The 12941-nt window shown below is 57.6% G+C and overlaps 1 protein-coding gene across 2 annotated transcripts; it reads left to right on the forward strand.

Moving 5' to 3' along the window:
• The first annotated feature begins 936 nt into the window (after nucleotides 1-936).
• SAXO4 (stabilizer of axonemal microtubules 4) lies at nucleotides 937-9920 on the forward strand. 2 transcript variants are annotated; one of them, XM_061406552.1, is made up of 14 exons: nucleotides 937-1052; nucleotides 1575-1711; nucleotides 1884-2151; nucleotides 2258-2411; nucleotides 3744-3872; nucleotides 4780-4843; nucleotides 5282-5394; nucleotides 5766-5825; nucleotides 5957-6043; nucleotides 6372-6485; nucleotides 6571-6665; nucleotides 8866-9030; nucleotides 9524-9615; nucleotides 9814-9920. In XM_061406552.1, the coding sequence occupies exons 2-13, from the start codon at nucleotides 1603-1605 to the stop codon at nucleotides 9600-9602; spliced, it is 1437 nt and encodes a 478-aa protein (XP_061262536.1). In that variant the 5' UTR covers nucleotides 937-1052; nucleotides 1575-1602; the 3' UTR covers nucleotides 9603-9615; nucleotides 9814-9920. The 2 variants fall into 2 exon arrangements, with proteins under 2 accessions (XP_061262536.1, XP_061262537.1); XM_061406553.1 differs by having other exon boundaries at nucleotides 938-1052; nucleotides 1884-2001.
• The last annotated feature ends 3021 nt before the right edge of the window (nucleotides 9921-12941 follow it).

A 12941-nucleotide genomic window follows, 5' to 3' on the forward strand; every position in this document is an offset into this window, starting at 1 on the left:
TTGCTCCATGGTATGTGGGATGTTCCTGGACCAGGGATCGAACCTGTGTCCCCTGCATTGGCAGGCAGATTCTTATCCACTGCACCACTAGGGAAGTCCTTGGCTTATGCCCTTTTAATTTAGGTGCCCTTTTAATTCAGGTGAGGCCCGGGCCTCATCTTTCCCATCACAAAATAAAACTGAGAAGAGCTTTTAAAAACTGAGTCTCAACTACCTGCTAGGTACTGAATCCACACTCTCATCAAATCTTCCAACAGCCCTAGAAGCGGGTCTAGTGACACCCTCGGTGAAGATGAGGAAATGGGGGTGTTAAGAGGATAAATAACTCATCGAAGGCGACAGGCCAGGTTTGAACCACACTCTTCACTGCTGTGGTTTATTGGCTCTGTAATAATAGTACCCAGTTCGAGGGTGGTTTGGGGGATTATACGAGGTAATGTGTGTAAAGGAGCTTGGTACAGATTTGGCTCTAGCAGAACATAGTAAACATTAATTTACCCAGAGGCTTAAGAGTGGGATCTGGACTCACCCACGTTTGAAACTCAACTCTGCTATTTTCTGATTGTGAGATCTCTGGCCAGTCAAGTCACTTTGCTTGCCTAAGCCTCATTTTCCCTGTGTGAAAAGAAGGATAATAATAGCTACCTGGAAGAGCTACTCAGAAGCCTGGAGATAAAAGATGTAAAGTGCCTGGTGAGAAGTGGGTACTCAATAAATGCGAGTGATTGTTCAGGATTATCTTTTATGTTGTGTCACTCGGACGTCAATTCTGCTCAGCTCAGGCGAGGGACACCACAATAGGGGCTGGAGCCTCAGAGGCAGGACCTTGCCTGGGCAGCTCCTGGCCTCCTCTCTTAGCCAGGTCAGCCCTCCAGTGGGCCCTGGCTTTAGAAGGGTTTGAGAGGCCAGGGGACGCTGTTGCTAGGCACCTGTTGCTAGGCAACATACTGTTTCTCCTGGCCTGGCCACCTCCCTGAGGGCTCAGGCTTCTCTGGAGCGGCTCCTGCCTCCTGCAGCCTCTTGCCCGACCTCAGAGCCCCTGCGGAGGGCAGGTAAGGGTGGAGCCAACTGTGGCTGGGCCCCAAGAGAGCCTGAGAGAGCCAAGCCAACTTCTAGTGGGAGGTGGGCAAGGATGGGGGAGTCCAGGGGAGAGACATGGAGCCTGGGGCTGAGAGTGAGCTTCGGAGCTGGGGTGGCCAAGAATTCCCAGGGAGGGCAGTAGTCTGGCCATTCAGTCCCCAGAAGAGGGCGTGTGGGGGTTCACATAGGACTGGGGAGTCCTGGCTCTGCCACCTATTGTGAGCTAAGCCTTCATCACTCAGAACCTCAGTTTCCCAGCTGTAAAATGGGGGAGGGGTTGATGATAAGGTGTGGGGAAAGCGAGATGAGACACAGGCTGCTACGTATTGACGATCACTAGTCCTTTCTCCAGTTGAGGGTGTTGGTGGAAAGGCACAGACCTGGGAGGAAGGCCGTTGTGAAGGCTTCCATCACCCGCTCTGTGGTCCCCACAACCTGGGCCTGGGGCAGGCTGGGCTGCCAGACCTACAGGGCTCCGTGTGCTTCCTTCCTAGGCCCCCCGGGGCCCTGCCCCACAGCACCATGATGGGAAAACTCCCCCTGGGGGTTGTCTCCCCTTATGTGAAGATGAGTTCGGGGGGCTGCACAGACCCTCTGAAATTCTACGCCACCAGCTACTGTACAGCCTACGGTGAGGGCTCCTTTGTGTAGGAGCCACCCCTGGCACATGGGGCAGGATGGGGACTGCCTTTTAGACCTTGGGGGGTGGGCGTGAAGTATGCTGGCCCTGCCTGGGAAGCCCCGGTCACTGTTCTCCCACCCTGCTGACCCTCAGTCCTGTCTGCCTGCTTCCCGTCTGGCAGGTCGGGAGGATTTCAAGCCCCGCGTGGGCAGTCACAGAGGCACAGGCTACAAATCAAATTACCGGCCTGTGGTCTCCTATCAACCGCATCTCGATGCCCTGGATAACACGGCCACGGGGTACAGTCTGTCCAACCCCTCCTCACCCCCTGCCTTCCCAGGCCTTAGCCCTCAGGGCCATCGGACCTCATCAGACCAACTCCAGCCTCTGTGCCTGGGGTCTGGGGTCCTGGGGGACTCAGGGACTGGTCCTCAGCCTGGGACCCAAAGGCAAGAAGACTCCTGAGGCAGCTGTGGGAGGTTGGAGGGAGGTGGACGACCCGCAGGGGACAAAGACAGGTGGCGCCGGTATTAATAGCTCCTGCCCCACCCTCAGGGAACAAGGCTGCAACAATTTCCAGACCGTGACCAGTCAGAGTTACCGCCCCCTGGAGGTGTCCGATGGCACACACCCACTGCCCTGGAACTTGCACCAGACCAACTCTGGCTACTCTCGGGAGAAAGCCAGTGCGGTCACCCCCATCAAGGAGGTCAGTGCTGGGCCAGGGCCAGGGGAGACGGGGAGCCCGAGTCTGGGGTGGAGGAAGCGCTAGAGGGTGGCCTGAGTGGGGATACCTCCAGAGGGTGCGGCTGCACTGCCAAGAGTTGGTCAAGGCTGAGATGACTGGGCATGTAGGAGCCACTGTAGGCTGGGGTCCACTCACCTGCATCACTTTGACTGCACCCTACGCCCCATCACGTCCCCTTCCATTTCCATCTCCACTCCCGTCACCATCATCACCACCCCCGAGTCCTATTCCCTCCCCACCTCAACCTCAACACCGTCCCACGATCCCCCCGTCCCATCCACATCTCCATGGCCACATCACCATCCCCACTTTTGCACAGGCATCCCCATCTTTTTCACTTCTGTAATTGTATGACCGTCTTCCTTATTATGAAACCCTCCCTGGGGTTTCAGACCGTAAAGAATCTGTTTGCTAATGCAGGGGACCCGGGTTCAATCCCTGGGTCAGGAGGACCCCCTGAAGAAGGGAATGGCAACCCACTCCAGTATTCTTGCCTGGAGAATCCCATGGACAGAGGAACCTGGTGGGCTATATAGTCCATGGCGTCTCAAAGAGTCAGACATGACTTAACAAGTAACACTTCCTTATTATCATCACCACCACCAGGATGGATGCTGTCATTCATTCATGCAACCATACGTTCTAAACACCTCTCTTATTATTTTTATTTATTAAGTTTTGGGCCAAGCTGTGTGGCATGTGGGATCTTAGTTCCCCAACCAGGGATTGAACCCATGCCCCCTGCATTGGGAGCACAGAGTTGTAACCACTGGACCATGAGGGAAGTCCCACCTCTTCTATTTTTGAAGGTGGTATGTGCTGGAGGGAAAAATGTAACAAGGAAGGGGCAAGGAGTGAAGAAGTGAAAGTTTCCCCTGCAAGTCAGGAGGGTCAGAAAAGAGCTTGCTATGGTGACATTAGACAAAAACTTGAGGGAGGTCAATGTTCCTCTGGATGCAGCTAAGTGAGGGAAGAGCAGGCAGTCCAGACAGCAAGTGCAAAGGCCCTGAGGCGGGAGCATCTGACAGGAGGAGGGATGGCAGGAAGGAAGGAGACTGGAGCAGAGTGAGGAGCCGGGTCCTTGTGGGCCGCTGTCAGGATGTGGGATCCTACCTGGGGTCTGGTGGGGATACCGCAGGGCTCTGAGCAGAGGAGGGTCCTGGCCCAGCTTCACTGTAGAAGGACCCTCGGGCTGCTGTGCAGATCCTCTGCAGGGGTCAAGGGCAGAATCAGAGTTTGGAAGTGATTGCCATCCCCTCAACAGGATGGAAATTGACTGCTCCCTCCTCCCAGGTCAGGAAGGTCCATTTTGACACCCAGGACTATGGGCCCCAGGCCATCACGGGGCTGGAGCCCAAGGATGCGCCCCTGCTCCACCAGCAGCAGAACAAGGGATCGCTGGAGTGGGAGAACGCGGGACATGTGAGTGCCTGGCTCCGATGAGGGCCCTGTGCGGGCAGAGGGGCCAGAACCCACCTCCTCCTTCCTCCCTGGGACAGGCTCTGAGCTGGCTCACCCATGGAGCTGGCTCAGTGCAGGCTCAGGGCCCACACAAAGACAGGGGTGAGCCAAGGATTTGATATCCGGTGTTTCTAAGACAGCATCAAAGTGGTCCCCCTTATGTGTATCTTTGGGTTTAATCCCCAAGCTCCCGTCTCTCCTGACCCCCTCCAGGGGCCCAGTGCTCTGTGAGCACCCACTTCCTCCCTTCAGTCTCTCTTCTCTCTTTGGGTCCCCCCTGGCTCTGGCTCTCAGGGGCTCCAGGCCTGGAGTCCAGTGTGGGATGTGACTTAGTAGGTCTTTTTTGGGGCTGTGGTGGGTCTTCTTTGCTGCACGCAGTGAGTGGGGGCTACTCTTGCTGGCAGCACACAGGCCTCTCACTCTGGTGGCTTATCTCACTACGGAGCACAGGCTCTAGGCACGCAGGCTTCAGCAGCTGCGGCGCGTGGGATCAGTAGTTGTGGCTCTCGGGCTCAGTTGCTCTGTGGCATATGGGATCCTCCCGGACCAGGGATCGAACCAGTGTCCCCCTGCATTGCAAGGCAGATTCTTAACCACTGGACCACCAGAGAACCCTGGATGTGACTTAGTTTCAGTCGTCACAGAGGAGCTGTGCTCTCATGCTGGAATTTTGGGTGCTGTGACACTGGATGAAAGAAAGATTTGTGTGGGGGCAGGGAGTGGGGGGAAAGTGTTGCCGGCCCTCCTGTCTCAAAGAGCCATGCAGGTCTACTCAGAGCCCAGAGAACTGAAGAGCCAGCACCACCCCCACCACCTGCAGGCCCTGGCCCACCTTGTGTGCCCCATTGCTCCATTCTCTCTGTTCCAGGGCCCCCGCTTTATGACTTCCGAGTATAATTCCAAGTATCTCAAGGAGCCGTCACATCAGCCGGGTAGGCAGATGCAAGTTGGAGCTCTAGCTACCATCCCACCACACATCCCTACCCCCGACCCTTGGGGAGGGAATCCCTGGGGACCCCAGAGCTGGCACAACACTAAAGGAGGTATCAGCAGAAGACAAGAAGGACACACAGGCTGCTTGGGGAAACTATCCTCCCCGGCCTGACCTCTGTGCTTTAGGCCTGCCGATCTCCAAAGGACAACTCACTTGCCTAGGATGGCTGCTTGAAGCCTGCCCTTCCTTGTGCTCTCCTCATCTGCTCTCTGCCCTGGACTCTGGAGCCCCCACCAGTACCCATGATCCTGGTGGCTCAGGCCTCCAGATCCTTGGAGCTGCCTCCCTCCCCACCTACCGGGACCCTGAGCCACTGGCAGCCATATGGGTGGGACCAGCTGGTCCCAGGCCAGCAAGGGGGGGCTGTCTTTTGCAGATCTCTTGCAGAAGAATTCAATTGGTGCCAAGGAGGAGACTGGCTTCACCGAAGAGTCCAACAAGAACCCCATCGTCTTCCAGCCGCCCTCCCAGGCCCTTCCTGGAGACCCAGTAAGTCAGGCTGGGACCCACTAGACTCAAGGTGATTGCAGCCCTCCAGTCTGGGGGAATTCTAGCTTTAAATATGTATATGCTGCAGATGCCTTTGTCTAAACACAAGATGAAAAAACTTGGGCAAAAATCACCACTTTGGTCAGCTCCCCCATTTGACGGATGAGAAGACTGAGGTTCAAAGAAGAAAAGCAGTGTAGCCAAGGTCACTTGGAGTTTAGACAAGACCCATGGCCTGCTGGTTCCCATTCAGCACCATGCTCCTTCCCTTCTTCCAAACTCTCCCGTTTGGTGCTGAGCTGTCCTCTGTACCTAGGATAGAGGAGCTGCTGCCTCTGCTGGCTTGATGCTCCCCTGTGGCCTCTTTCCAGGTCCTCCTCCCTGGCCGGAGTGTCACCAAGTCGGACTTTCTCCCCATTTCCCACCCTCATGTAAGCTGAGCCAGGGTTGGAGCCAGGGCGGGGGTGGGGGGCAGGGATGTCTATGCTGCAGCCTGGGGTCCTCTGGTGGGGCGGTGGGGGCTGTGCCGGAAGCTGTACCAGGGGCTTCCTTGCTGCCTTAGGGGGATGAGTTCTTGCCAGTGCTGGCCAGAGGCTCCGAGCGGGAGACGGGCTTCAGCCGAGTGAATGAGAGGACCCTGAATCCCAGAGTGAGTGGCCTCAGGGGGCTCCCTCAAAGCGGGGAGCAACTCAGAAGGGAAGGGACAGGGAGGTTTCTTGGACCCGGTGGCATTTGATCCAGGCAGGATGGGAAGAATCAGGATCTTTGGAGATGCGGAGGAAGGACCCCTGGGTGGAGAGGCAAAGGCCTAGGGGCTGGAAAGTGAGGAGCGTGTTCAAAGCAGTGACTTGGATGTTGAAGGAGGAGGGACACCGTCCTGGGGCTGGGGCTGCTGGGGCTCTCTGCCTGTCCTCCATCCATCCTGCTGCCTTGCCTTGGCCACCCAGCCACCCTTCCTGTGGCTCTGTCCCTTCCAGGTGCCCCCTCCCTGCCCAGAACCCAGCAGCATGAACCATTGGCAATTCCAGTCTCCCCAGAGGATGCAACAGACAAATGTTGCCCTGCTTGGCCGGGAGACCGTGGGCAACAAGGTGAGGTCTGCGGTACCACCCCCCAGCCCCAAATCCCCACTCCCCTCCTGACCTGACAAGTCCCCTCTCTGACCTTCTGGTGCAGGAGCCCTCAGGGTTCAGCCTTAACAACCCCAGCTACGTCCGGAGCCCCTATGACCCTGACATGGATAATCGCTACCTGACCACCTACAACCAAGGGTGAGCCCCCTTCCCTATTACTTATATCTGGGTTTGTGAAGCTGGTACCCACTTCACAGACAGGGAGACTGAGGCTGGACAAGTAATGAGTTTACAATAATTAGTGAGGACCCAACACTTGATGAATGTGGTTCCCCCCAGAAGCAGATCCCTAGCCGAGGAGTTGGGTGTGAGCCCTTTACTGAGGATGTCAGGGAGGGAGTAAGCATGATGGGGAAGGGCCGGTGGCCAACAGTAGTGTGTTATTAAACCAGATATCCCATGGGAAGACTCTAGAAACCAGTGCAAAACATACAATTCAGAATGATCCGGGCCAAGAAGTAAGAGAGCTGGGGTATTTATACCCCACCTCTGCCAGTCCTTGGTTAACAACTGTCCCCAGGGGTGATGTTAAATCCCAGGTACCTCCTTGCCCAGGCAAAGTGGGCTTCAACAACCCAAGGGCAGCCTTCCCAAAGATGCTGTGCAGGTCATGGGTGGGCAGGGAAGGAATAATGGGTACTACGGGGTCCACGTGGTGCAACAGAGCATCTGCTAAGACAACACTAAGTCCATGGCAGGAGGGCTCCACGTACCCTCAGAAGGTAAGCTCTGTGTTGTGTGAGCCCTGGGCAAGATGAGTGTCCTGGGCATCAAGGAGGGCTTCCAGGAGGAAGCGGCCTTAGAGCCACGGTGGGGGCTGCCCAGGCCAGCACTGGGTGGGGAGGGCATCACACAAACAAGTGGGAGCAAGGAGATTGATTCTTAGGAAAATCCTGCCCTCACGGCATCTGTCATCTGTGTGTCAGCATGCGTCATCTGCGTCTACACTGCCCTCCCCCAGCTCCTCCATCTCTCAGGGAGCTCTCCCCATCCACCCTGGATCCTTGGAGCTAAACGCCCCCTCTTTTGGATGGAAACCCTGAGGCTCAGAGGGCAGAAGCAGTGCCTGAGCCCGATAGCAGATCATGATGTGCGTGGCTGCTGCAGTTCCCACGGAGGGCAAGGAGGAGGGGCAGAGCCTCCCTCAGGACACTGGGGACAGCTGTGTCCCTGCCCCTCCCCAGGCTCCTACAGACCCCTCAGCCCCCCACCTTCTCCTTCTCCACCCACCTGTCCGACTTCCTGAGCTCCCACCAGCATCAGCACGCTGCTTCTTCCTCCTGCGCCCAGAACCCCGGGGGTTGTGATTACTGATTTTTTTTTCATTTATCTCTCTGTACCCCTTCTTTGTAAACTCAAGGGCTGGGCCCACATATTACTCATCTTGGCACCTTCAGAACCCAGCCTAGGCTAGCTCAGTGGAAACTGGCAAAATGGAAGAGATGTCCAATGCTGAGAGGGGAATGGATGAGATGGAGTTCCCAGCCCCCATCCTCTCCCACCCCTGAGATATTCACAGGCCAGGGAGGCATCTCCTTTATATATACATACGTATATATATATGTATGTATTTACTTGACTGTGCTGGGTCTTACTCATTGCAGCATGCGGGATCAAACCCAGGTCCCCTACATTGGGAGCGTGGAGTCTCAGCCACTGGACCACGAGGGAAGTCTCAGGGAGGCATCTCTTTTATATAGTAGTGAAAAATCTGCCTGCCACTGTAGGAGATGCAAGATATGTGGGTTTGATCCCTGGGTTGAGAAGATCCCCTGGAGAAGGAAATGGCAACGCGCTCCAGTATTCTTGCCTGGGAAATCCCATGGACTGAGGAGCCTGGTGGGCTACAGTCCGTGGGGTCGCAAAGTATTGGACACAACTAAGCGATTGAAGTGCACACAAACACACGTAGACACACTCACATATTATATATTATATATACTTGACTGCTCCGGGTCTTATTAGCTGCGGCATGGGGGATCGAACCTGGGTCCCCTACATTTGGAGCGTGGAGTCTTAGCCACTGGACCACCAGGGAAGTCTCAGTGAGGCATCTCTAAAAAGTCTTTTCCACTCCTGAGTATGTCTCAGTATCCGGGGCACCACAGAGGAGGGGCATGCAGCTCAGGGCAGGATTCCAGGGTAAGAGGGGAGTGAGGGGCCAGGGCCTTCAGGAGGGCCTGGCAGAGCGGGTGGCGTGGGCAAAGGCAACGAGGCGGGAGGACCACGGCAGGGCGAGCTCCTTTGGAGCCGAGATTCCTGCTGGAGCAGAGCGCAGAGGCAGCCCAGGTGGACAGAGGCTAACGTACGGCAACCTGCCCTTCTTTCCGCGTGGTAGATACTTCGAGAACATCCCCAAGGGCCTGGACCGCGAGGGCTGGACTCGAGGTGGCCTGCAGCCCCAGAAGCCAGGAGGCTATGCCCTCAACCAGCCGGTCACCCGCCTGGAGGCCACCCCCACCCCCACGGAGAGCCTGAGGCGCCTGCACCCTCACGTGGGCAGGTAGCGCAGCCCCGCTGCGTCCTTTGCTGTGTCCCGCGGCCTGTCCCCGGCCTTGCCTGCCTCCTGCGTCTGTCTGTCCATCTGAGATGCGCCTTTCCCCCCACTGCTTTATCCATTGCCTCTGCTGCCCATCTCACCCCAGCGACCCCTCCTCTGCACCGCTGCTCCCCTGCCCTCTCCTTGTTCCCGGGAGCTCAGCTGGCTCCGACATGCTCCCTGCCTGGCTAATTGGGGTGGGGTGGGGTGGGGTGGGGTGTCGGGGGGGACAGAGCTGAATGACTGTGGTTCTGTCTCCTCACTCTGACTTCTTTTTGCTCAATTCAATTCCTCAGAAATCACATTTATACCAACAATGGCCTGGAGTTGGCAGGCAAAGACTGGTTGTGGTTTGGCAGTGTGGGCTGAGCCCCGCAGAGAGGGGAAGGCAGAGGGAAGGAGGCCTGGGCTCCCTGCCCCCTCCCCTCCCTCACCTGCACCCGCTTCTTCCCTGCAGAACCCTGATCTCTGCGGACCCCTTCTACCGAACTGCGCCTCCCAGTGGCCACGTGAGCCGCTTCACTGCACCCAACTGAGCCTGAGGCCTGGGTAAGGGGCTGGGGACCCCCACTCCGTGCCGGGGTGGTCACTGTGGGGCAGCCCCCCAGCCTAAGTCCTGAGTCAGGCCAGCCCTGCCCGGGGACCCCAGCCCCAGAATAGGAGGTGGGAGGTCAGGGGCATCGAAGGAGAGAGGGAGTAGTGCACGGACCACCCAGAGCCCTTCATGCCTCGTCTCTGTTCACACAGGTTTGCTGATCTCAGGGGACAGAGCCGGCTACTGTCCCTATTCCCACATCCCCCCGGGGGCTCCCCAGCTACTTTCCTAATGAAATAAAATCAGTGAAGCCAAATAACGTGTCTGCAGTGTCAGAGGGGTCTGGGAAAGGAAGGGTGAGGCTGGGGAGGGGGTGCACGACTGGAGTCAAATGTGGAGTCAGGGAGGCCTGGTTGGACTCACCATCATGATCTGGGTAAGGCACTTCGCTCTTCAGACTCAGTGTCCTCTCCTGGGAATGGGTCACCTCGGGCCTGTGCTGAGTGTTCTGTCCAGTGTGGGCGGGAGGAAGCCCCCAGGGTGGGGGGCGGGCAGGCCAGAGCGGAAGGTGGGTCTATAGCATGGGGAGGGGGATCAGAGCAGGTCTGCTGGGGCCCTGCTGGTGCCCACATCGGAGAATCTAAAGGAGATGGGAGGGGACTTCCCTGGCGGTCCAGTGGTGAAAGGCTCCGCAATTCCCCTGCAGGGGACACAGGTTCGATTACTGGTTGGGGAACTAAGATCCCATGTCCCACAAGTTGCACAGCATGGCCAAAATAAATAAATAAATAAGAGGGGAGGAAAGCCAGGCAGGAAGAGTCCCAGAGATCTCTCTCCAGAGACAGACGGAGGAGGGTCCGCAATGGATGTCTCCCTGGACACTGGGCCCTGGGGGTGGGGTGAAGGCTTGTCGCAAGGCTGGTGCCTCAGTACCTTCGTGAGAATGAGAACAAGCCTTCCTCTAGGCGGATGCCCCACTTTAACACAAGACTTGAAGAGTAAAATTTTCTGGGAGGAAGAAAAGCCTCCCTTCCTTCAGGTGCGGCAGCCTGAGACCCCTCAACCTGCAAAGCAGAAACTGGGCTGCCTCTCAGCGCCTTCCATCACCTCCTCCAGTGCTTTTGTGCAGTGCCCAGCCTTCTGACCATACGCCGTGGTCCTGCTCGCACCAGCCCCTTATTTTATAAATAAGGAGCCTAGACCCGGAGAGGAGGGGACGACTTCAAGATGCTCGAAGTCGGACAGGGCAGAAAGGCAGCAGCCGCCCCTCTGGGGATGTCCTGGATGTCCGCTGCACCTCGCAGCTCAGCCCAGCAGGTGGAGAGGCAGACAGTGGTCCAAGAGCTGGGCCCCCACCCTCCACCTCCACCCCTGCCCCTGCGTGGGAGTCTGTGGAACAGCTCTGCCGGCCCCGGGGCCTGTCTGTGCTCAGGAGTCTTGAGCAGCAGGCCTGGGGGCTGTCCATGGTCTGAGTGGGGTTCCATGTGGGAAGTGGGTGGCTCCAGCTGGCTCCAGCATGGGAGGAGGAGAGGAGTGCGGGACACAGCGTATCTCGACTACAAACGCACAGAACTCAGGACCCAGTGACAGCCCCACACACTGTGGGCGGGGCCTGCTGGTCCGTGGTCCCCAGCATCAGGGGTAAGTCCAGGCAGATGGAAACACACACGCGCACTCCTCACCCAGTTTCACCTCTCCATGTCCTTCCTCAGCCGTGTCCTGTTACAGCTCGTGTTTCCTCCTCGCCCTGCCTCTGCTAGCTCAACAGGGCTTACGGTGTCAGACACCAGAGCTGGAGGACGCTCCCTCTCCATCACCTCCTGCTTCACTGTGCTAAACTCCGTTTCCAAGCCTGGGGCCACCCCCGCCACAATGTTTCCTGAGCCCGGGCTGTGGACTCCACCCCTGGGCTCCCCTTACCCCTGCCTTCTCCCCCCAGCTCTCAGGCAGCCCATCCTGGCCTCCCTGTCTGGGTCCTGGGCTCCAGCCCAAGGGGTTGTGTGAGGATAGGGTGGCCCAGAGGGTGGGGTGGCAGGACAGGAGTCCAGCAGGGGGCCAAGGTCAAACCTAGGTGACTCTAGAGCCCCTGCCTGGTGCAGGACACAGGTTTCCTCATCTTTCCATAAGGAAGCAGACACAGAGAGGTAGAGCAACTGGCCCAGGTCCCCCTGTCTTAAGGATTGTGGGAGGGGGCCTGCTGGAGAGGGGCGGAGTGGGAACCCAGGGTAGAAGTCGCCTGGTGGAAGAGTGAGTTGATTCCAAGTCATACCTGGCTTCCTGGCCTTTGCCCTCCTCCCCAAGCCTCAAAGGGATCGAACTTTGAAGTAATGGGCAGAGTAATCAGTCATGGGCCTTGAACCAGGGAAGACTGTGGGCAAGGACTCCAGGGAGGGGTCAGCCCAATGTTCGGTCGGGGGTGGGAGCAAGGGAGGGTGAGAGGTGGGCATCCCTGTGGGGAAGGCAGGGGAAGGGGCCTTGATGGCCATGCTGCAGGGCCCTTCTCTGCCGCTCTCCTCCATTATGAGGCTCCAAAAGGGCGCAGACCGTGTCTGTCTTGTTCACACGGAAAGCCAGGGGCAGTGTGTGCACCCTTGCAGATACTCAGTAAATATTAAATAATAGAATGAATGAATGAATGAATTTTTCCTGCTGGTGTGGGCACCAGATGTGGGTTCTCAGTGTCACCTGCCCGACACCAGGAGGTCAGTAGCACAGGCTTCCTGAATCTCTGTGGCCCAGTGATGGAGACTGCGTGGGCCCCGCCTCCTTGCCCAGATGCCATGGCTGTGGCCCCTGGCACCGCTGTGCTTTGCCCCCAGGTCACCTCTTCTCCCTCTGAGTGTGCCCCGTTGCTCTCTTCTCTGGCTTGGCCTCTGACCAGCCCCAACTGTGTTCCCTTGCAGTGGCCTGAGGGCCCCACATTCCAACCTTGACCCCTGGCAGGTTCCAGGACCACAGTAGGATCAGTGCCAAGCAGTCCTCTGTGCCTTGTCAGGGCAGGAGGGGTGGACATGTTCTCGCCCTGTGGCTATTTGTGTTACTGAAACCACGTGGGAGGGACTGGCCTCTGCCTCGTCAGTCTCCTCTGGGCTGTCAGGTGAATGTGGGAACTGATGATGTAGTTTCGTTTTCAGGGTCCTGGGCCCTCACCTCTCTGAGTCTCGAGTTTCTAGCCTGCCCCCAGCTAGCATCAGCCCAGCACCCTGTCCTCCCTTGGGCCAGGACTGTCCACAGAGGGTACCTGTCTAGACCTGAGCTGTGGAATCAGACTCCCTGGGTCCAAATTCCAGCTCCCTGAACCCTGAGGCTGCCTCCCTCCTCCAGCTGATCATTTGAGCTA

This window comes from Bos javanicus, chromosome 29 (genome assembly GCF_032452875.1).
Source record: "Bos javanicus breed banteng chromosome 29, ARS-OSU_banteng_1.0, whole genome shotgun sequence".
Taxonomy (NCBI): Eukaryota; Metazoa; Chordata; class Mammalia; order Artiodactyla; family Bovidae; genus Bos; species Bos javanicus.

Bases quoted from the DNA above. Each gene is read 5' to 3' on its own strand.
- SAXO4 (XM_061406552.1), top strand. From the start codon at position 1,603: ATGATGGGAAAACTCCCCCTGGGGGTTGTCTCCCCTTATGTGAAGATG. The intron at 2,152-2,257 runs GCAAGAAGACTC...CCCCACCCTCAG, and splicing joins CCTCAGCCTGGGACCCAAAG to GGAACAAGGCTGCAACAATT. The intron at 6,666-8,865 runs GTGAGCCCCCTT...TCCGCGTGGTAG, and splicing joins CTGACCACCTACAACCAAGG to ATACTTCGAGAACATCCCCA.